The sequence below is a fragment of the Pseudophryne corroboree genome, chromosome 2, assembly GCF_028390025.1.
Source record: "Pseudophryne corroboree isolate aPseCor3 chromosome 2, aPseCor3.hap2, whole genome shotgun sequence".
Classification (NCBI taxonomy): domain Eukaryota; kingdom Metazoa; phylum Chordata; class Amphibia; order Anura; family Myobatrachidae; genus Pseudophryne; species Pseudophryne corroboree.
Window position 1 is genome coordinate 676,447,789 of NC_086445.1, and position 21,891 is coordinate 676,469,679.

Here is a 21,891-nt window from a genome sequence, read left to right on the forward strand (position 1 = left end):
GCTGCTTTTAGCAGCATTGCACACGCTAAGCCGCCGCCTACTGGGAGTGAATCTTTGCTTATCAAAATTGCGAACTAAAGATTCGTAATATTGCGAAAAGATTTATCTGTGCAGTTTCTGAGTAGCTCGAGACTTACTCTTCCAGTGCGATCAGTTCAGTGCTTGCCGTTCCTGGTTTGACGTCACAAACACACCCAGCGTTCGCCCAGACACTCCCCCGTTTCTCCAGCCACTCCCACGTTTTTCCCAGAAACGGTAGCGTTTTTTCACACACTCCCATAAAACGGCCAGTTTCCGCCCAGAAACACCCACTTCCTGTCAATCACACTCCGATCACCAGAACGAAGAAAAAACCTCGTAATGCCGTGAGTAAAATACCAAACTGCTTAGCAAATTTACTTGGCGCAGTCGCAGTGCGAACATTGCGCCTGCGCAATTAGCGGAAAATCGCTGCGATGCGAAGAAAATTACCGAGCGAACAACTCGGAATGAGGGCCATGGTTTTGCCCAACTGCTAAAAAATTTCCTGCTGCGATCAACTTGGAATTACCCTCATTGTTGGAAAGACTTTGATGGTTTGATTTTTTAAGAAATAACCACACATATATCTTTTTTGACATTTTATTACATAATTTTTTCAATTTAAACAACGGTTTTAAGATAGATGAACTTAGAGAATTGCCTATATGAGTTCCTCTAATGCTGCTATTAATCTTGTGTCCTGGTGAGCGCTGATGAAGATCTGTTGCTGAATCTCCTGCACATATTTTGGACATCAGTTTTTAAAAAATGTACAAAAATGACTGCATTAACTGCTCCCTACTCAATTCAATTGGGTGTGCGAGACTGCATTCATTTACTGTACTGTACAGATATTTTAATGTTTATCTGAATAACTAAATAGAACTTTTCTTGCCAATTCAAACATATTTTCTTTCATTCGTTTGTCTTTTTTTGTTTGTGTTTTTAGACATATTAATTTATTCCACATTACAGGGTTCACTGCTACTTAGCACTTATCACATTATTGTCTATCCCCACAGATTTTTATGTTTCAGCTGCTCCGAGGCCTGTCTTATTGTCACCGCAGGAAGATCCTGCACAGGGACCTCAAACCACAGAACCTATTAATCAATGAAAAGGGAGAGCTGAAGCTAGCAGATTTTGGTGTGTATAGTCTATGATACTGTATAATACTATATCTGTGCGTGTAAACGGTTTGTCAGGCTTGTTTGTGATTCCATGGATGGAATTAAAAAGGTGTTTTTTCAAAGAATGTATGAGTTTGACCAAATTTTAGAGGCATAGGCTCTCATTCCGAGTTGTTCGCTCGCTAGCTGCTTTTAGCAGCCGTGCAAATGCTAAGCCGCCACCTACTCCTAGCTTGTGATCACTGCAGACTATTTAATTCCTGTTTTGACGTCACGAACACGCCCTGCGTTCGGCCAGCCACACCTACGTTTCACCAGGCACGCCTGCGTTTTTATCTGGCACGCCTGCGTTTTTTCACACACTCCCTAAAAATGGTCAGTTGACACCCAGAAACACCCACTTCCTGTCAATCACTCTGCGGTCAGCAGTGCGACTAAAAAGCGTCGCTAGACCTTGTGTGAAACTACTACGGCTGTTGTGAAAGTACGTCGCGCGTGCCATTGCGCCTCATATGCATGCGCATTGCGCCCCATATGCATGCGCAGAAGTGCCTTTTTTGCCTGATCGCAGCGCTGCGAACGAAAGCAGCTAGCGATCAACTCGGAATGACCCCCATTGTCAATTAAATTACCAAAGAAACTTAGAATTTTGATAAATTATACCAAAATGAATTGGGGTTTTTTTTACTGTAAAATGTAAACTTATCAGTAAAGTAATATTAATGAATGGCCCATGCAGTGTCTAATGTTAATATGATATATTTTTACTTGCATGTATACTACTGGTCAAAAGTTTTAGAACACCCCCCTTTTTCTAGATTTTATTGAAATGTAAGCAATTCAAGTCCAGTGAGTAGCCGGAGATACAGTAGTACAAAGGTAAGTGATAAACTGCTAGAGGCTAGGCTAGCAAAAAAACAACAACTGGTAAATAATGTAAATTTCATAGACAAAAATAAATTTTTCAGGGAACAGTTATTAAAAACATTTCCCTTTGAAATTTCTACTAAAACACTATGGGAAGCAGTAGCTTTCACAAGCCACTGCTTAGTAACTACTGTGACACCAGCTATCAAACACAGAGGGAGAACCATGATGATCTGGGGATGTTTTGCTAGTTCTCAAGTTGGCAACTTGCACTGGTACACTGAATCAAAAGAGCTACCACAGCATTTCACAGTGGCATTCAACATCCTCTGGTCTAAACTTGTTTGCCCAAGTTGGTTTATGCATTACTCCACGCAATGTCAGAACTCCAGTATAAAGATGTGTCCTTTTACAACTTTGCTTCATGCGCTACAAGTTGCGTTACACATAATGCGCGAGTGGTGTGTGACTCAGTAGTGCCGATAGTTTTTTTTGGTGTCTTTTGCTGCAAAAATACGTCTTAGACGCAATGTAATGCAATAAAATCATATGCGGCATGCCTATATTCTGTGTGTAATTGCGGCTGTATCTGCATTCAAAATGAAACGGTACAGTGTTTTCCAGGAAAACATTGTAGCATATCATTTTGTATGCAAATACAATCGCAGTTGTCATGACTGTAGTTTTGTGAACCCGGCGTATATGTGAAGTCCGTGCAGGTAACTGGAGGACTACTGTATGTGTATATTTGTGTATGTTTGGCTGGTCTGTGGGAATCAGTGAGAAGAAGGCGCAATCCCTGACCAGGAGTCGAACCCGGGCCTCGGCAGAGGGAGCTGTATCCTGACCGCTGGATCACCAGGTACTTGGTGTTGATAGCAGGATGGTAAAATAAGATTTTACTCACCGGTAAATCTATTTCTCGTAGTCCGTAGTGGATGCTGGGGACTCCGTAAGGACCATGGGGAATAGACGGGCTCCGCAGGAGACTGGGCACTCTAAAGAAAGATTTAGGACTATCTGGTGTGCACTGGCTCCTCCCCCTATGACCCTCCTCCAAGCCTCAGTTAGGAACTGTGCCCGGAAGAGCTGACACAATAAGGAAGGATTTTGAATCCCGGGTAAGACTCATACCAGCCACACCAATCACACCATATAACACGTGATAGGAACCCCGGTTAACAGTATGATAACAATTGGAGCCTCTGAAGAGATGGCTCACAACAAAACCCGATTTTTGTAACAATAACTATGTACAAGTATTGCAGACAATCCGCACTTGGGATGGGCGCCCAGCATCCACTACGGATTACGAGAAATAGATTTACCGGTGAGTAAAATCTTATTTTCTCTGACGTCCTAGTGGATGCTGGGGACTCCGTAAGGACCATGGGGATTATACCAAAGCTCCCAAACGGGCGGGAGAGTGCAGATGACTCTGCAGCACCGAATGAGAGAACTCCAGGTCCTCTTCAGCCAGGGAATCAAATTTGTAGAATTTAGCAAACGTGTTTGCCCCTGACCAAGTAGCTGCTCGGCAAAGTTGTAAAGCCGAGACCCCTCGGGCAGCCGCCCAAGATGAGCCCACCTTCCTTGTGGAATGGGCTTTTATTGATTTAGGCTGCGGTAATCCTACCGCAGAATGCGCCAGCTGAATAGTGCTACAAATCCAGCGCGCAATAGACTGCTTAGAAGCAGGAGCACCCAGCTTGTTGGGTGCATACAGGATAAACAGCGAGTCAGTTTTTCTGACTCCAGCCGTCCTGGAAACATAAATTTTCAGGGCCCTGACTACGTCCAGCAACTTGGAATCCTCCAAGTCCCTAGTAGCCGCAGGCACCACAATAGGTTGGTTCAAGTGAAAAGCTGAGACCACCTTCGGGAGAAACTGAGGACGAGTCCTCAATTCTGCCCTATCCATCTGGAAAATCAGATAAGGGCTTTTTCAAGACAAAGCCGCCAATTCTGAAACCCGCCTGGCCGAAGCCAGGGCCAACAGTACGACCACTTTCCATGTGAGATATTTTAATTCCACAGTCTTAAGTGGTTCGAACCAATGTGATTTCAGGAATGCCAAAACCACATTGAGATCCCAAGGTGCCACTGGGGGCACAAAAGGAGGCTGAATATGCAGAACTCCTTTGACAAAAGTCTGAACTTCAGGCAGTGAAGCCAGTTCTTTCTGGAAGAAAATCGACAGAGCCGAAATCTGGACCTTGATGGACCCCAATTTGAGGCCCAACGTCACCCCTGCTTGCAGGAAGTGTAGGAATCGACCCAGTTGAAATTCCTCCTTTGGGGCCTTCATGGCCTCACACCAAGCAACATGTTTCCTCCAAATGCGGTAATAATGTCTTGCGGTGACATCCTTCCTGGCTTTGATCAGGGTAGGGATGACTTCCTCCGGAATACCCTTTTCCTTTAGGATCCGGTGTTCAACCGCCATGCCGTCAAACGCAGCCGCGGTAAGTCTTGGAACAGACAGGGTCCCTGCTGCAGCAGGTCTTGTCTGAGCGGCAGAGGCCAAGGGTCCTCTGCCAGCATCTCTTGAAGTTCCGGGTACCAAGCTCTTCTTGGCCAATCCGGAACCACGAGTATGGTTTTCACTCCTCGCATTCTTATTATTCTCAGTACCTTGGGTATGAGAGGTAGAGGAGGAAACACATAAACCGACTGGTACACCCACGGTGTCACTAGAGCGTCCACAGCGATCGCCTGAGGGTCCCTTGACCTGGCGCAATATCTTTTCAACTTTTTGTTGAGGCGGGACGCCATCATGTCCACCCGTGGTCATTCCCAACGGTTTACCCGCATTTGGAAAACTTCTGGAAGAAGTCCCCATTCTCCCGGGTGTAGGTCGCCCATCGGAGAATCCTTGTGGCTTCTGCCATCGCCATCCTGCTTCTTGTGCCGCCCTGTCTGTTTACATGGGCGACCGCCGTGATATTGTCTGATTGGATCAGTACCGGCTGGTTCTGAAGCAGGGGCCTTGCTTGGCATAGGGCATTGTAAATGGCCCTTAGCTCCAGAATATTTATGTGAAGCGAAATCTCCTTGGAAATTTCTTCCCTGTGTGACTGCACCCCAGCCCCGAAGGCTGACCTCCGTTTTCACCAGGACCCAGTCCTGTATTCCGAATCTGCGGCCCTCTAGTAGATGATCCCTCTGCAGCCACCAGGGACGTGCAGTCAGGGGAGGCAGGGGAGGCAGTGCCTCCCCTGTCATCATTAATGATTAAAATAATACAAAGAAGATACTTATGACACATGTTCTGTGTCATAAGTATCTGCTTTAGCCTTTACTTTATTTTAATCATTTTTACCTTATTTAAAAATACTTTTAATGTACTTCAGAGGCACCGCTCTCGGTGCCTCCCGCTATCAGTGAGAAAGGACCGGAAGCTGGGGGCGGGGCCGAGTATTGGGCAGTGAAAGCCCATTAAAAAAAGCAGCAAAAGCGGCACTTACTAGAAGTGCCGCTTTGACAGGGGTGTGCTTTCAACCTATATGAAAGCACGCCCCTATCACCAACACACTGCTCCCGAGTCCCTGCCTACAAGCTCCAGGAGCCAGCTCATCCCCTCCCCACTACTCCTCTCCCGGTGCCTGCTTCACCCGTCTCCCCATGCCGCCGCTTCTCCCCGGCTGATGCCGCTGACCCCACCGGCCCTACCTTCCAGCATCTCCACTGCCGCCGATCCCCGCAAGTTGGGAGCCGAGAGGCTGAGCTGAGGCGGGGGCATGGTGAGGGGCACAGGGCAAAGCCAGAAGCCTGGTGCGCTGCGAGGAGGGAGAGCTGCTGCCGGGAGCCTGGGGAGTCATACGCGCTCGCAGGAGGGAGCAAGTAGGAGGCGCAGTCACTGATGTCGCTCCCGGCCAGGGCACAGCGAGGAGTCTCATTCTCTATGTGTCGGGGACAGGCGGCGGGTGGACGCAGCACCGGTATTTACTAAAGTAAAGTAAGTGAGACGGGAAGGTGAGAGACGAGGGGGAGGGGGGTGGGGGTGGGGTGGTATGATATGATATTAGAGCCTGCACTGTCTGGAAGTGGATGGGGAGGGGGGGGGGGGGTGCCGCTGGTGAGACCTATCATAGTGACTGCACTGTCTGGTGGAAGGGGATTGGGGGGGGGGGGGGGGTGCTGCTGCTGGTGAGAGTGATGATAGTGTCTGGACCGTCTGGAAGGGGATGGGGGGGTGGGGTGCTGCTGGTGAGAGTGATAATAGTGCCTGCACTGTCTGGAGGGGGTGGGTGTGGGTGATCTTGGTATCTTTGCTTTCCATGGAGGGGTGGGGGTGTTACTGGTGTGTGTGTGTGGGTGTGTGTGTGTGTGTGTGTGTGTGTGTGTGTGTGTGTGTGTGTGTGTGTGTGTGTGTGTGTGTGTGTGTGTGTGTGTGTTCTTGGTGCCTGTGTGGCCACATCATCATTGCAAGATCATGACCTCTTTTCCGGGAGCACGCATATCTTCAGCGCATGCAGGGACAGCGGCAGTAGCGGGCATCGGCGGGACACGGCGGGACGTTATGGCTGCAGTGCCTCACCAGCCACTGACCTCACCGCACGCCACTGGCAGCCACCACAGCAGCGACAACCTGTTTCTTGCCGACAGGGTTATCCGCTGTTGTATCTGTAGATGGGACCCGGACCATTTGTCCCACAGGTCCCACTGGAACGTCCTTACGTGGAACCTTCCGAATGGAATTATGCTTCATACGAAGCTACCATTTTTTCCAGGACTCGTGTGCTTCCACTGGAAGAAACACTCTTTTCTGGTCTGTGTCCAGAATCATTCCCAGGAACAGAAGACGTGTCGTCAGGACCAGCTGTGACTTTGGGATATTGATAATCCAGTCGTGCTGTTGTAGCACTTCCCGAGAGAGTGCTACCCCCACTACCAACTGTTCTTTGGACCTCGCCTTTATCAGGAGATCGTCCAAGTACGGGATAATAAAAACTTCCTTCTTGCGAAGGAGTATCATCATTTCGGCCATTACCTTGGTAAAGACCTTCGGTGCCGTGGACAACTCCAACGGCAGCGTCTGGAACTGATAGTGACAGTCCTGTACCACACATCTGAGGTACTCCTGGTGAGGAGGGTAAATGGGGACATGCAGGTACGCATCCTTGATGTCCAGGGAGACCCTGTAATCCCCCTCGTCCAGGCTCGTAATAACCGCCCTGAGCGATTCCATCTTGATCTTGAATCTTCTGATATAAAAGTTCAAGTATTTTAATTTTAAGATGGGTCTCACCGAACCGTTCTGTTTCGGTACCACAACCATTGTGGAATAGTAACCCCTTCCTTGCTGAAGGAGGGGCACCTTGACAATCACTTGTTGTGATTATAGTGTTGAATAGCCACCAACACCGCCTCCCTAGCAGAGGGAGGTGCCGGTAAGGCAGATTTTAGGAAACGGCGGGGGGAAGAACGTCTCGAACTCCAGCCTGTACCCCTGAGATACTACTTGAAGGACCCAGGGATCCATGTGAGAGAGCACACTGGGCGCTGAAATTTCTGAGACGGGCCCCCACCGTACCCGGGTCCGCCTGAGCAGCCCCAGCGTCATGCTGTGGACTTACCGGACGCAGGGAGGACTTCTGCTCTTGGGAACTAGCTGTGTGCTGCAGCTTTTTCCTCTACCTTTGCCTCTCGGCAGAAAGGATGAGCCTCTAGCCCTCTTGCTTTTCTGGGGCCGAAAGGACTGTACTTGATGATACGGTGCTTTCTTTTGTTGTGGGGTAGCCTGTGGCAAAAACTCGATTTCCCAGCAGTAGCTGTGGAAACGAGGTCTGAAAGACCATCCCCAAACAGTTTTACCCCCTTATAGGGCAAAACTTCCATGTGCCGATTCGAGTCGGCATCGCCTGACCATTGCCGAGTCCATAACCCCCGTCTGGCGGCAATGGACCTAGCGCTTATTTTTGATGCCAGCCGGCAAATATCCCTCTGTGCATCACGCATGTATAAGACCACGTCTTTTATATGCTCTATTGTCAGTAAAATATTGTCCCTATCCATAGTTATTTTCCGACAGGGAATCTGACCACGCAGCGGGAGCACTGCACATCCATGCCGAAGCAATGGCTGGTCGCAATATAATGCCCGAGTGTGTGACTATATCTTTCAGGGTAACCCCCTGCTTTTTATCAGCAGGTTCCTTCAGGGCGGCCGTATCCGGAGACGGTAGTGCCACCTTTTCTGATAAGCGTGTAAGCGCTGTATCTACCCTATGGGGTGTTTCCCAACGTGACCTATCCTCTGGCGGGAAAGGGTACGCTGCCAATTACCGTTTAGAAATTATCAATTTCTTACCGGGGGAAGACCACGCTTCCTCACACACCTCATTTAATTTCTCAGATGCAGGAAAAACTACTGGTAGTTTTCTCTCACCAAACATAATACCCTTTTATGTGGTACCTGGGGTATTATCATAAATGTGTAATACATTTTTCATTGCCTCAATCATGTAACGGGTGGACCTATTTGGAGGGTACACTAGTCTCATCGTCGTCGACACTGGAGTCGGTATCCGTGTCGACATCTGTTTCTGCCATCTGAGGTAGCGGGCGTTTTTAGAGCCCCCCATGACATTTGAGACGCTGGAACAGGCACAAGCTGAGTAGCTGGCTGTTCTGTGTCGTCGACCTTTTGTGTAAGGAGTTGACACTTTCACGTAATCCTTCCATAAGTCCAACCACACCGGTGTCGATCCCGCAGGGGGTGACATCACATTTACAGGCATTCGCTCCGCCTCCACATCATTATCCTCCTCATACATGTCGACACAGCCGTACCGACACAAAGCACACACACAGGGAATGCTCTGACAGAGGACAGGACCCCACAAAGCCCTTTGGGGAGACAGAGGGAGAGTATGCCAGCACACACCAGGGCGCTATATATCACAGGGATATCACATATAAGAGTGTTTTCCCTTATAGCTGCCTATATATATTGTATACTGCGCCTAAATCTCTTTTTAACCCTTTCTGTAGTATTGACTGCAGGGGAGAGCCAGGGAGCTTCCCTCCAACGGAGCTGTGAGGGAAAAATGGCGCCAGTGTGCTGAAGGAGATAGCTCCGCCCCTTTTTCGCAGACTTTCTCCCGCATTTTTATGGATTCTGGCAGGGGTTAAAAAGCACCTATATAGCCTCTGGGGCTATATATGGTGCCAGTTTGCCAGCCAAGGTGTCAGTATTGCTGCTCAGGGCACCCCCCCCCCAGCGCCCTGCACCCATCAGTGACCGAAGTGTGTGGTGTGCATGAGGAGCAATGGCGCACAGCTGCAGTGCTGTGCGCTACCTTGGAGAAGACAGAAGTCTTCAGCCGCCGATTTTCCGGACCACCTTCTTGCTTCTGGCTCTGTAAGGGGGACGGCGGCGCGGCTCCGGGAACGGACGACGAGGTCGGGTCCTGTGTTCGATCCCTCTGGAGCTAATGGTGCCCAGTAGCCTAAGAAGCCCAAGCTACCACCACTTAGGTAGGTTCGCTTCTTCTCCCCTTAGTCCCTCGATGCAGTGAGCCTGTTGCCAGCAGGTCTCACTGAAAATAAAAAACCTAACAAACACTTTCTTCCTAGGAGCTCAGGAGAGCCCCTAGTGTGCATCCAGCTCAGCCGGGCACAGAAATCTAATTAAGGCTTGGAGGAGGGTCATAGGGGGAGGAGCCAGTGCACACCAGATAGTCCTAAATCTTTCTTTAGAGTGCCCAGTCTCCTGCGGAGCCCGTCTATTCCCCATGGTCCTTACGGAGTCCCCAGCATCCACTAGGACGTCAGAGAAATGTATTGGTGAGAACGAACTGGATATACTGTCACAGGAGTAGGTGTTTGCGTACCCAATGTGAACTATGAAATAGGTTCTCTGGAGTTACGCAGATCTGGGAGGAGAGCTGAAGACGTTGAACCAGGCTGGTATCCAGCGTGCCTGAACCGGGCTGGTTACCGGAGCACTATGGACCTGGCTGGTTACTGGTGTGACTGAGAACCGGGCTGGATACCGGATATGGCTAAACCAGGCTGGTTACCAGATCTGACTGGTAGCGCACTGTGAACCAGGCTGGGTACCTGTATGACTGGTAATGCACTGTGAACCGGGCTGGGTACCGGTATAACTGGTAATGCAATGCACTGTAAACTGGGCTGGGTACCAGTATAACTGGTAACGTAACTGTAATCTGGGCTGGTAGCAGATAAAACTGGTAACGCAACTGTAATCCAGGCTGGTTCTGGATATAACTGGTAACACACCTGTAATCAGGACTGGGTAGCAAAAGAGCAGAGGTTTACAGGAACTAAGGTAATTAGTGTTACCTCTTAGGGAGCTCAGCTACTAAGCTCACACTGAGCTGTGTTTCTTCTGAAACACAGGTCCTCTGCTTATACAGATGGAGCCTCCCTTATCGTTGCAGTTTCTCCGCCTAAACAGAGTATTTGTCATGCCTTAGGTATAGCTCAGATTGTTGCATTGTTGCACGGAGAGGCTCGTGGAGGTGCGACAACATGCACAGCATGCAATACACATATTCACCACTGGGTGGCTAATGCTCCACTAATCCAGTACTGTAGAGCGAATAGCGACAGATTGATACACAGTACAGTACAGTAATCATACTGTAATAGTGTACTCTTAGCAAGCTCTGGCAAATGGCCAGTGACAACTGTAATGTTATACACACAGACCAACGGTAACACGGAGAGAGTCAATCAGGAACTTGAAGTGTATAGCGTATAGTAAATAAAGGGACGCTGCAGAAAATATTCTCTGTTGGGACCAAAAAAATAATTAATAAATAAATAAACCAAAATAGTGTATACATGCGCAAACATGTGTTAAAGCAATGGTCCATTGCTCCGTCTTATAGAGATAAGACTCTCATCATTTGAAAAGGCACACTTGTATATTTGTGTACTAAGTAGCACGTACAGTTTTATTCTAATTTTGACAGTATATCTGTGTGCATGTCTGAGACTGTATACAAAGTATGAAAGGACTTGTTTTGGCAAAATTAGAAAAAAAACAGTGGCTGCTAATCCTTACACAGATATACAATACAAGTGTGTCCTTTGCGGGCTTGGCAAGCATCGGCAGGGCCAGATTAACAATGGGGCGGATGGAGCTCCAGCTCCAGGCCTCCACATAAAAATAAATAGGCCCATCATGCCGGGCACAGGATGATGACCAGGCACACAGCTGGCCAAACATTCATAAGTATTAAAATAGTTTTTTGTTTTTTTTTCTCACAAAATTATGCATATTTTCTATTAGAGACATTAGGGCTCATAGTGTATTGGGTGTAGACACCCATATGGCTCTGGCCATACCCACACAGCACTAGTCACAGCTCCTCCTCTTCTCAGTATAGGCCTTTTAACATTTTCAGCTCCAGGCCCATGTGGCCCTTAATCCGGCACTGAGCATCGGTGATACCACTATGCCAAGCTGTGTAGAACTCTGAACTGTGCTTTTCTTTGCGTGCATTGGAGACGCTGAGGCAATCTACAGATGTGTCCTCTTACATCATTGCTGCAGTCACTCTAAACAGCCCTTGAAGTCACACCATATCATGGTGTGCATTGGAGACGCTGAGCCAATCTACAGATGTGTCCTCTTACATCCTTACTGCAGTCACTCTAAACAGCCCTTGAAGTCACACCATATCATGGCGGGACTCAGTAGCACCAATAGTCTTTGTTTGCAGTTTTTTCCACGAAAATGTGTCTTAAACGCAAAGTAATGTAATAGGACGCACAAGCAGCTTCTGCTGATTAAAATTATATGCAGCATGCCTATATTCTGTGTTACTGCGGCTGTATTTGCATACAAAATGCTCTGCTACAGTGTTTTCCTGGAACGTTTTATTATTCACATAGCGATACAGGGCTAAACAGCCCTTGAAGTCACACCGTACCGCAACGGGACTCGGTAGCACCGTTTTGTCTTTTTTCCCCATTTTTTTCTAGCGAAATTGCATCTTAGACTAATTTTCGAGGTCACTCTAAGAGAATGAGTGTACCTCAGATGAAGGGGATATTAAAACCCGGTCATGTGATAAAGATCACATGACTATAGAGACGCTTCAGGACCAATGAGACTGCCACTTTTGTCGATCATGTGATGAGGCACATCACATGATCGGCACTATCTTATGTTTTTTTCCTTACAAATAAGGTAATAACACTCCTTTTTAAATGAAATATATTTTAGAAATGTATATCATGATTGTGATCTTAATTGGTAGATTTCTATGTTGTTATTTTGGATGGTTTGCTTCTATGTATTTTAATGGCCCAAACAGGTGGTGCTTATCAAATCATTAGGATGGGTATAAATAGAGCACCCAATGCTCATGGGATTTATGCTCCTGAGGAAGCTGGATTATACCAGTGAAACGCGTTGAGCTTATTCCATTTATCTGGACCTCACTCTCCAAACCGGCCTGCAAGGTTCCTGTCATCCTTCGGCACAATTTGGACCTCCCATCACTGGACATATTCTTCAAACCGGTCTGATCCACCTCTACAGCTCTAAAATGGATTTATCCTAATGCTGATGCCTATCATTCTGTGGATCTGGTAATTATTTACCTTACAGTGAATGCACACGGGGAGGTTGTCCTAGCCTTTAGGAATGGACATTGCTAACACAGGAGAGTGCTAAATTCATTTAATCAACTTATCCAGATAAGACATTTTCATTCTACATTGCCACCTAGTGACAACAGGAATTCATTTTCTTTTAAATTGTCTTTATATAAGATTTGTTAATAAATTGTTATTTCTTTTACATAAAGCAAACCATCTTTCTAATAATTTGTTCAGCCAGCGCTGGTATACATTCTTTTTTATACTGGTATTGCACTTGCTGGTAACGTCATACGCCTCTTTAATTCTATGCGCCATCCCATACGCGTACGCAGGGGGGTTTCCGAGTACCTAGAAACCCCCCCTGCACGCCGATATATCGGTACAGCTGACCGATTGTGATGGAGGAGCAGGCACTGCAGCTGTGTGTGCCCGAATGGTAGCGTCATACGGGCTACTGCAGCGCATGTCTCCCGCTCAGACAGGCTGTACCCTGTACCCATGATGGAGCACTGATCGCGGTCGCGGTGTGTGCTCACATGCTGGGTGGTGCAGGCGGGCGCCGGGCAGCGTGTCTTCCAATCTGATGTCCCTCCCCTCCCAGGGGCGAATTGGCCCAGCCAGCGGGATTTCCAGGGTACTTCCTGCTGGCTGGACTGGACCCCGGCTCTCTCATTACCAGTAGCCGCGGCCTCTGTCAGAAAGTAACAGCAACATGACCCGCTGTCATGTAGTGACAGCGCTGCAGTACAGCCACACTCAGGGCACTGATCTCAGAGGGCAGAGGAGGTGAGGGCTGGAAATCTCAGTTAATTGGGCTGTGCAGCAGCAGCTGTGCGGAGCAGCATGCACAGCCCTTACTTTCCTCATCGGTTGCTCTTCCTCCAACAGTGGGGTGGAAGCAAGCTGCGGGACCTGCTCCTACTCTATGAAGGCCATGCACGCTGTGTGACTGTAGAAGCAGTGAACAAGCTAGTAAGTATAGTCACCCTGTGGCCAGAGGCGGATTGGCCATAGGGTTTACAGGGAAGATTCCTGGTGGGCCGACGCACCTGTGGGGCCTGTTTTGTTTGAGGACATGTGGTCCTTTTTATAGACATAATGAATAAGATGCTAAATAATTTGCATATATGAAAATTACTTTGCCACCTAGCCTGTGATTGCAGATGATCTAGTGTATACTCTGTCTGCCTGCTTGGCTGACATATAAGATTGAGTGAATAGTGATTGGGATACAGTTGGTTTAATAAGCAAGAAAATATATCTTTCTAAAGAATTATATAGTGTCACTGACCTGGTTTGGGAGTGTTGTGGACTCGGGGCTTCTTCCGATGACCGGGAAGAGGAACCGCCACTGGGTCGTAGTAGAGATGGCCGGATGTAGGTCTTGCTCATGCAGGACTAAGACGGCAGGCGGGAGGCCCAGAGGAATTCTTGAAGGTCTCCTGTAAGACAAGACTTGTAGAAATACTGAAGGCTGGGGTACTGAGATATTGGAGACACTGTGGTATCGGAGGCACTGAGGTGCTGGGAGTACAGGGAGTGCAGGGAGGCCCTTGGAGGCACGGAGGTGCTTGGAGGCACGAAGGTGCTTGGGGCACGGAGGTGTTTGGAGACACCGAGGTGTTTGGAGGGATGAGGTGCTTGGAGGCACGAGGTGCTTGGAGACACGGAGGTAACTGGAGGCACGGAGGTGCTTGGAGGCACGGAGGTGCTTGGAGGCACGGAGGTGCTTAGAGGCACGGAGGTGTTTGGAGACACTGAGGTGTTTGGAGGGATGAGGTGCTTGGAGGCACGAGGTGCTTGGAGGTAACTGGAGGCACGGAGGTGCTTGGAGGCACGGAGGTGCTTGGAGGCACGGAGGTGTTTGGAGACACCGAGGTGTTTGGAGGGATGAGGCGCTTGGAGGCACGAGGTGCTTGGAGGTAACTGGAGGCACGGAGGTGCTTGGAGGCACGGAGGTGCTTGGAGGCACGGAGGTGCTTGGAGGCACGGAGGTGTTTGGAGACACCGAGGTGTTTGGAGGGATGAGGCGCTTGGAGGCACGAGGTGCTTGGAGGTAACTGGAGGCACGGAGGTGCTTGGAGGCACGGAGGTGCTTGGAGGCACGGAGATAATTGGAGGCACGGAGATAATTGGAGGCACGGAGATAATTGGAGGCACGGAGATACTTGGAGGCTCAGGATGCTTGGAGGCACAGGATGCTTGGAGGCACAGGATGCTTGGAAGCACAGGATGCTTGCAGGGACGAGGGAGCTCTGGAATCACAGCTTCCGCAGGAGAAACGAAGATACTCAGGCACCGGATCTCTGCCTGGTATCTGATTTTAAATTCCCCGCCCTAGCCTGATTGGCGGAGCAGGCTGGTGACGTCAGACCTGCTCCGCCTCCTTGCCCTCGCTTGTGATGGCGGCGTCCTTGCTTCCGGGAAGCCGCCGGAGAGCAGCGCCGACCCGCCGCTGAAGCCGGAGACCGTCAGGGGAAGAGAGGCGCCGGGCAGACCAGGCAACCCGCAGGGACAAGCGCGGTCGCCGCTTCCCAAGGTTCGTGACAGTACCCCCTCCTCCAGGAGTGGCCCCTGGACACTTCCCGGGCTTAGTCGGATGTCTGGAGTGGAAGATCCGAATCAGACGAGGAGCCGTTACTTCAGTAGCCCCAATCCAACTTCTCTCCTCAGGACCATAACCCTTCCAGTCCACCAAGTACTGTAATTTTTTATGAAGATAACGAGAGTCAAGAATAGTTTTGATTTCAAACTCCGCTCCAGCTTCTGCCACTACGGACGTTGGCCTAGGGAGTGCTGAGTGGAACCGATTCAGAATGAGGGGACGGAGTAGAGAAACATGAAAGGCGTTAGGTATTCGAAGATGGGCAGGCAAACCCAGTTTACAGACCACAGGATTTAAGACTTGTAGCACAGGGTAAGGACCGATGAACCTTGGAGCGAATTTCATGGTGGGCACCTTCAACCGGAGATTCCGTGTGGACAGCCATACCCTGTCCCCAACTTTATATTGAGGTGCGGCTTGCCGTTTCTTATCTGCGAAGAACTTGTACCGAACAGAAACCTGCTTAAGATTAGCATGAACCTTTCTCCAAATTTGTCCAAAGTGTCGTAGAGTGGACACTACAGCAGGAACCTCTATTATCGGAAGGTTTGGAAATTCCGGAACACGGGGATGGAACCCGTAGTTGACGAAAAATGGTGATTCCCCAGTGGAAGAATGAAACAAATGGTTATGGGCAAACTCCGCCCAAGGCAACAACTCCACCCAGTTGTCCTGTGAAGGAGAGAGATACAAACGAAGAAAAGTCTCTAGATCTTGATTGACTCGTTCCGTTTGCCCATTAGTTTGGGGATGATAAGCAGACGAAAACTTAAGTTTAATGTGTAGAGTTGAACAAAGGGCTTTCCAAAACCTGGCGGTGAACTGTACTCCACGGTCAGAAACAATCTCTTGTGGCAACCCATGCAAACGAAAATGTTCTCGGATAAACAATAGAGCCAGTTTCGGTGCTGTCGGGAGACCAGTCAAGGGCACAAAGTGTGCCATCTTCGAAAAACGGTCAACGATAACCCAAACGGTGTTGCAACCCTTGGAACAGGGCAAATCAGTGATGAAGTCCATGGAAATGTGAGTCCAGGGTCTCACAGGGATAGGCAGAGGACGAAGTAACCCTGCAGGAGGCAGACGAGGAGATTTATGTTGTGTACATTGGGGACACGAATTAACGCAATCTTGTACATCCTTCCTCATGGTGTTCCACCAGTAAGACCTTTGCAGAAACTTGTACATCTTCTGAGCGCCGGGATGACCGGAAAACTTGGAGTTATGGGCCCACAGTAGTATTCCTGGGCGGAATCTAGCTGGCACGGACATTCTTCCAGGAGGAGGAGCTGGAGTAGTTAAAGCAGCAGAGACAGAAACTGGATTCAGAATTAAACCCCGCTCCGGAGGTTCATCCTCGTCTGTGGGAACTTGTGAACGAGAAAGCGCATCTGCTTTAATATTGAGAGTCCCGGCCCGGTACTTGATAATGAACGAGAATCGGGAAAAGAAAAGTGCCCATCTCGCCTGGCGAGGATTCAAGCATTGTGCGGATTTGATGTACAGCAAATTCTTGTGATCCGTGTAGATGGTAAACACATGTTTAGCCCCTTCTAGAAGATATCTCCATTCTTCCAAGGCAGATTTGATTGCCAAGAGTTCCTGGTCTCCAATAGTGTAATTTCGTTCGGCTGGAGAGAATTTACGAGAATGGAAGCCACACGGATGTAATTTTTTATCAGAGGAATACTGGGAGAGAACAGCCCCAACCCCGACTGAAGATGCATCAACTTCTAAGAAGAAGGGTTCCTCGAAATTTGGTTGTTGGAGAACTGGAGCCGTCATGAAAGCTAACTTTAAGCGAGAAAAAGCTACAATGGCTTCCGGAGGCCACAAACTAGGATTAGAACCCTTCCTCGTCAGGGCAGTAATGGGCGCAACAATGGTGGAGAAACCCTTAATGAATTTCCTGTAGTAGTTCGCAAAGCCCAGGAACCTTTGTATTGCTTTCAGGGAAAGAGGCTGAGTCCAGTCACGAATGGCCGACAACTTTTCCGGATCCATGCGAAGCTCCGTCCCCGAGATGACATAACCGAGGAACGGAATAGATGTTACTTCAAAGGTACATTTGGAAAGCTTGGCGTAGAGATGATTCTCTCGTAAACGGTGTAGCACCTCTTTGACTTGAGTCCTGTGTTCGACAAGATTCTTGGAAAAAATCAGTATGTCGTCCAGATATACCACAACGCTCTGATACAGCATATCACGAAAGATTTCGTTGACGAACCCCTGGAAAACCGCGGGAGCATTACTAAGACCAAACGGCATCACCAAGTATTCGTAATGCCCATCTCGGGTATTAAAGGCAGTCTTCCATTCATCCCCCTCTCGGATGCGTATAAGATTGTAAGCTCCTCTCAAGTCGAGTTTTGAAAAAATGCGGGCACCACGAACCCTATCAAATAACTCTGTGATTAGTGGCAAGGGGTATTTATTCTTAATAGTAATGTCGTTTAGGCCGCGGTAGTCGATGCATGGTCTCAACCCCCCGTCCTTTTTCTTCACGAAAAAGAAGCCTGCACCGGCAGGGGAGGAAGAGGGGCGAATGAATCCCTTGAGCATATTGGACTTAATATACTCCGACATGGCTTGAGTCTCGGGAAGAGACAGAGGATATGTGCGACCACGAGGTGGCGTCTTCCCTGGGACAAGGTCAATAGGGCAGTCCCAAGGCCTGTGAGGTGGTAACAGGTCAGCAGCTTGTTCCGAAAATACGTCCTTGTACCCTTGATATGCCTCCGGAATGTGCTCTTCATCCGTTTTGGAGGTAACACGGAGCGGACAAACAGGAGTAAGACAATTAGTGTGACAAAAGGGACTCCAGGACAGAATTTGTGACGACTTCCAGTCGATGTGGGGATTATGACTTTTCAGCCAAGGCATTCCAAGAACCAGATCATGAGGCATTTCTGGGATTACCAAGAGTTCCAAATCTTCCTGATGTAGGGCCCCGACCTGCAGCTTAACTGGCCCCGTGCGCCACATTATAAGACCTTTGGAAATTCTAGTCCCGTTGATAGCCGTCAGTGAAATTGGCCGCTCAATAGGCCGTAACTTTAAACCCAAACTTTGGGCACAGAAAGAAGAAACGAAGTTCCCTGCAGCTCCGGAATCCAATAGGGCTTCACAAGACCTGGAGACTGAATTGGAGACTAGAGTTACTGGAAGCAAGCAGTCCGAAGTTGGAGAAGCTTTTGTCGTAACTCCCAGCTTGACTCCACCGGAACAAGCTAGGCCTGCCCGTTTCCCGGACGGGCCTTACAAGATTTAAGAAAATGATCTGCGGCTCCACAGTAAAGACAGAGTTTACCCTCACGACGACGCTGTCGTTCTTCCGGAGACAGTCGGGAGCGGTTAATTTGCATGGGCTCATCTGAGCTGGGTAAGGCCACCGGCCTAGGAGTAGGATTCCGGAACCTGGAACGATCCGAACGGCTACGTTCTCTTCCACGCTCTTGCATCCGAAGATCCACCTTGACGCAAAGGGAAATCAAATCTTCTAATGGATCCGGCAGATCTCTAGTAACCAGCTCATCTTTCAGCCGGTCGGAAAGACCGTTCCAGAAGGCAGCTCTCAGGGCGTCATTATTCCAGCGTAGTTCGGAAGCAATGGTCTGGAAATGAACCACGTACTGGCCCACGGAACGGGCGCCCTGCCGAACACGGAGCAAATCGGAAGAAGCAGTGGTCATTCTGCCGGGCTCGTCGAAAATCCTTCGAAAGGACGAGATGAAGTTGGTGTAGTTGGAAACCATGGGATCAGATCGTTCCCATAATGGAGACACCCAATCCAAAGCAGAACCTTCCAACAGAGAAATAATATATGCTACCTTGGACCGGTCTGTAGGAAAGTTGTGTGCAAGTAGCTCGAAATGTACCTCGCATTGGTTCAAGAAACCACGACAATTTTTGGGATTCCCATTATAGCGGGACGGAGTAGGCAACTGAAGGCGTGGAGTGACACCGGCCGATGGTTGAACATTGCTGGCAACGGCAACTGGTGCGACTACTGGAACAGGTGCCGGAATTACTGAGGCCAGAGACGCCTGAATCTGATCCAGACGCCCGGACAACTGCTGGAGGTACTGCATCACCTGGCCTTGCGCTGCTTCCTGACTTTGCACTCGAGAAGCCAGGTTCTGAATGGCACTCGAGTCCGTGTTCCGATTCCCCGAGTCCATGTGGCCTGAGTATACTGTCACTGACCTGGTTTGGGAGTGTTGTGGACTCGGGGCTTCTTCCGATGACCGGGAAGAGGAACCGCCACTGGGTCGTAGTAGAGATGGCCGGATGTAGGTCTTCCTCATGCAGGACTAAGACGGCAGGCGGGAGGCCCAGAGGAATTCTTGAAGGTCTCCTGTAAGACAAGACTTGTAGAAATACTGAAGGCTGGGGTACTGAGATATTGGAGACACTGTGGTATCGGAGGCACTGAGGTGCTGGGAGTACAGGGAGTGCAGGGAGGCCCTTGGAGGCACGGAGGTGCTTGGAGGCACGAAGGTGCTTGGGGCACGGAGGTGTTTGGAGACACCGAGGTGTTTGGAGGGATGAGGTGCTTGGAGGCACGAGGTGCTTGGAGACACGGAGGTAACTGGAGGCACGGAGGTGCTTGGAGGCACGGAGGTGCTTGGAGGCACGGAGGTGCTTGGAGGCACGGAGGTGTTTGGAGACACCGAGGTGTTTGGAGGGATGAGGTGCTTGGAGGCACGAGGTGCTTGGAGGTAACTGGAGGCACGGAGGTGCTTGGAGGCACGGAGGTGCTTGGAGGCACGGAGGTGCTTGGAGGCACGGAGGTGTTTGGAGACACCGAGGTGTTTGGAGGGATGAGGCGCTTGGAGGCACGAGGTGCTTGGAGGTAACTGGAGGCACGGAGGTGCTTGGAGGCACGGAGGTGTTTGGAGACACCGAGGTGTTTGGAGGGATGAGGCGCTTGGAGGCACGAGGTGCTTGGAGGTAACTGGAGGCACGGAGGTGCTTGGAGGCACGGAGGTGCTTGGAGGCACGGAGATAATTGGAGGCACGGAGATAATTGGAGGCACGGAGATACTTGGAGGCTCAGGATGCTTGGAGGCACAGGATGCTTGGAGGCACAGGATGCTTGGAAGCACAGGATGCTTGCAGGGACGAGGGAGCTCTGGAATCACAGCTTCCGCAGGAGAAACGAAGATACTCAGGCACCGGATCTCTGCCTGGTATCTGATTTTAAATTCCCCGCCCTAGCCTGATTGGCGGAGCAGGCAGGTGACGTCAGACCTGCTCCGCCTCCTTGCCCTCGCTTGTGATGGCGGCGTCCTTGCTTCCGGGAAGCCGCCGGAGAGCAGCGCCGACCCGCCGCTGAAGCCGGAGACCGTCAGGGGAAGAGAGGCGCCGGGCAGACCAGGCCACCCGCAGGGACAAGCGCGGTCGCCGCTGCCCAAGGTTCGTGACATATAGTTTCCTAAATTCTAAAGGTGTGTCATATAATGTGCTCATAAAATTTAATTTTATTTCTTTTTAACTTCCCCCTTGATGCTGGACATGCCCACTATCTGGAAAGTCTTGGGGGAAGGGTGCTGCTGCCATGGCCCATGGCTAGACCTTACACCTCTGGTGCTGCCCATGTGGGGCCACTAGTACAAATTTTTCCAGGGACGCTTTTTGTTCCCATTCCCCCCCTGCCCTGTGGCACACACTGAAAATGTGGGTTATTTTATTGTCTATAGTAGCTATTACAGCCTTGCAGGTTTTATTCCTTTGTGTCGCTTATCGATCCCCTTTCAGTCCCTTGTCTCTCTCTGTCTCTCCAATATCTCACTCTACCCCTCCCCTGTCTCACTCTCTATCCCCATGTCTCTCTCACCTCAACATCACTCGTTCTCCCCAACTGCTAATCCCAGCCTGCCCCCTTCTCTGCACTACTACTCCCATCCTTTTTCATGACTACACCGAGCTTGTCCCCTGCTTCACACTACTACTTCCATCCTGCCTCTTACTTTCCACTACTACTTCCATCCTTCCCCCTGCTTTGCACTACTACTCCCATCCTTCCCCTGATCCTCACTACTGATACTCCCATCCTACCCTGATCCTCACTACTGATACTCCCAGCCTGCCTCAAAAGGTGGTAGAGTGTATGTAGCTTGTGCTCAAGGCACTGGCTCCGTTGGGGGATAATAGGCTAAGCAGCCCTATCCCCTAGCCTCACACTACAGTACCACCCTAACCACCACCCCCGCCTCTGGAAACTCTCTCTCTCCATGTCTCTCTTGCTCTCTCTCTCCCGATGCTACTTTATTTTCCCCATGGCCCCTCTCTCTCTCCGCCATGCCTCTGACTCTCCCCCATGCCTCTCTCTGTGCCCATGTCTCTTTCTCTCTCTCCCCCTCTATGAGATATGTGTGTGTGTGTGTGTGTGTGTGTGTGTGTGTGTGTGTGTGTGTATAAATCTGGAACCCCCTCCCCCCTAAATAGCCTGCGTTTGCCCCTGCACCCTGCGACAAAATATGCAGCCTTGCGTCCAGGCACACTGCAACTCTGTGATCAGGACAAACGCCATAGACAGTATAGATGAGCAAGGCTCCATCTGTACCTCTTGGTCCTTGGTGATTGGTGAATAGAGTCAGATGATTCAGGGAGTCTCAGGCTGGCACAGGATTGGATAGCTCATGGTCAGGTAATCAGACCCTGTCATGTCAGTACTCCA

At 49.7% G+C, this 21,891-nt stretch overlaps 1 protein-coding gene across 4 annotated transcripts in view; it reads left to right on the plus strand.

Moving 5' to 3' along the window:
- The window catches only part of CDK18 (cyclin dependent kinase 18), a 330,987-nt gene that overhangs the window by 282,672 nt on the left and 26,424 nt on the right, over positions 1-21,891 (plus strand). For all 4 annotated transcript variants that reach the window (XM_063955137.1, XM_063955136.1, XM_063955138.1 and 1 more), the window contains one exon: positions 1,044-1,167. In XM_063955137.1, the coding sequence (XP_063811207.1) occupies positions 1,044-1,167 (124 nt within the window). The remainder of the gene's footprint in view (positions 1-1,043; positions 1,168-21,891) is intronic.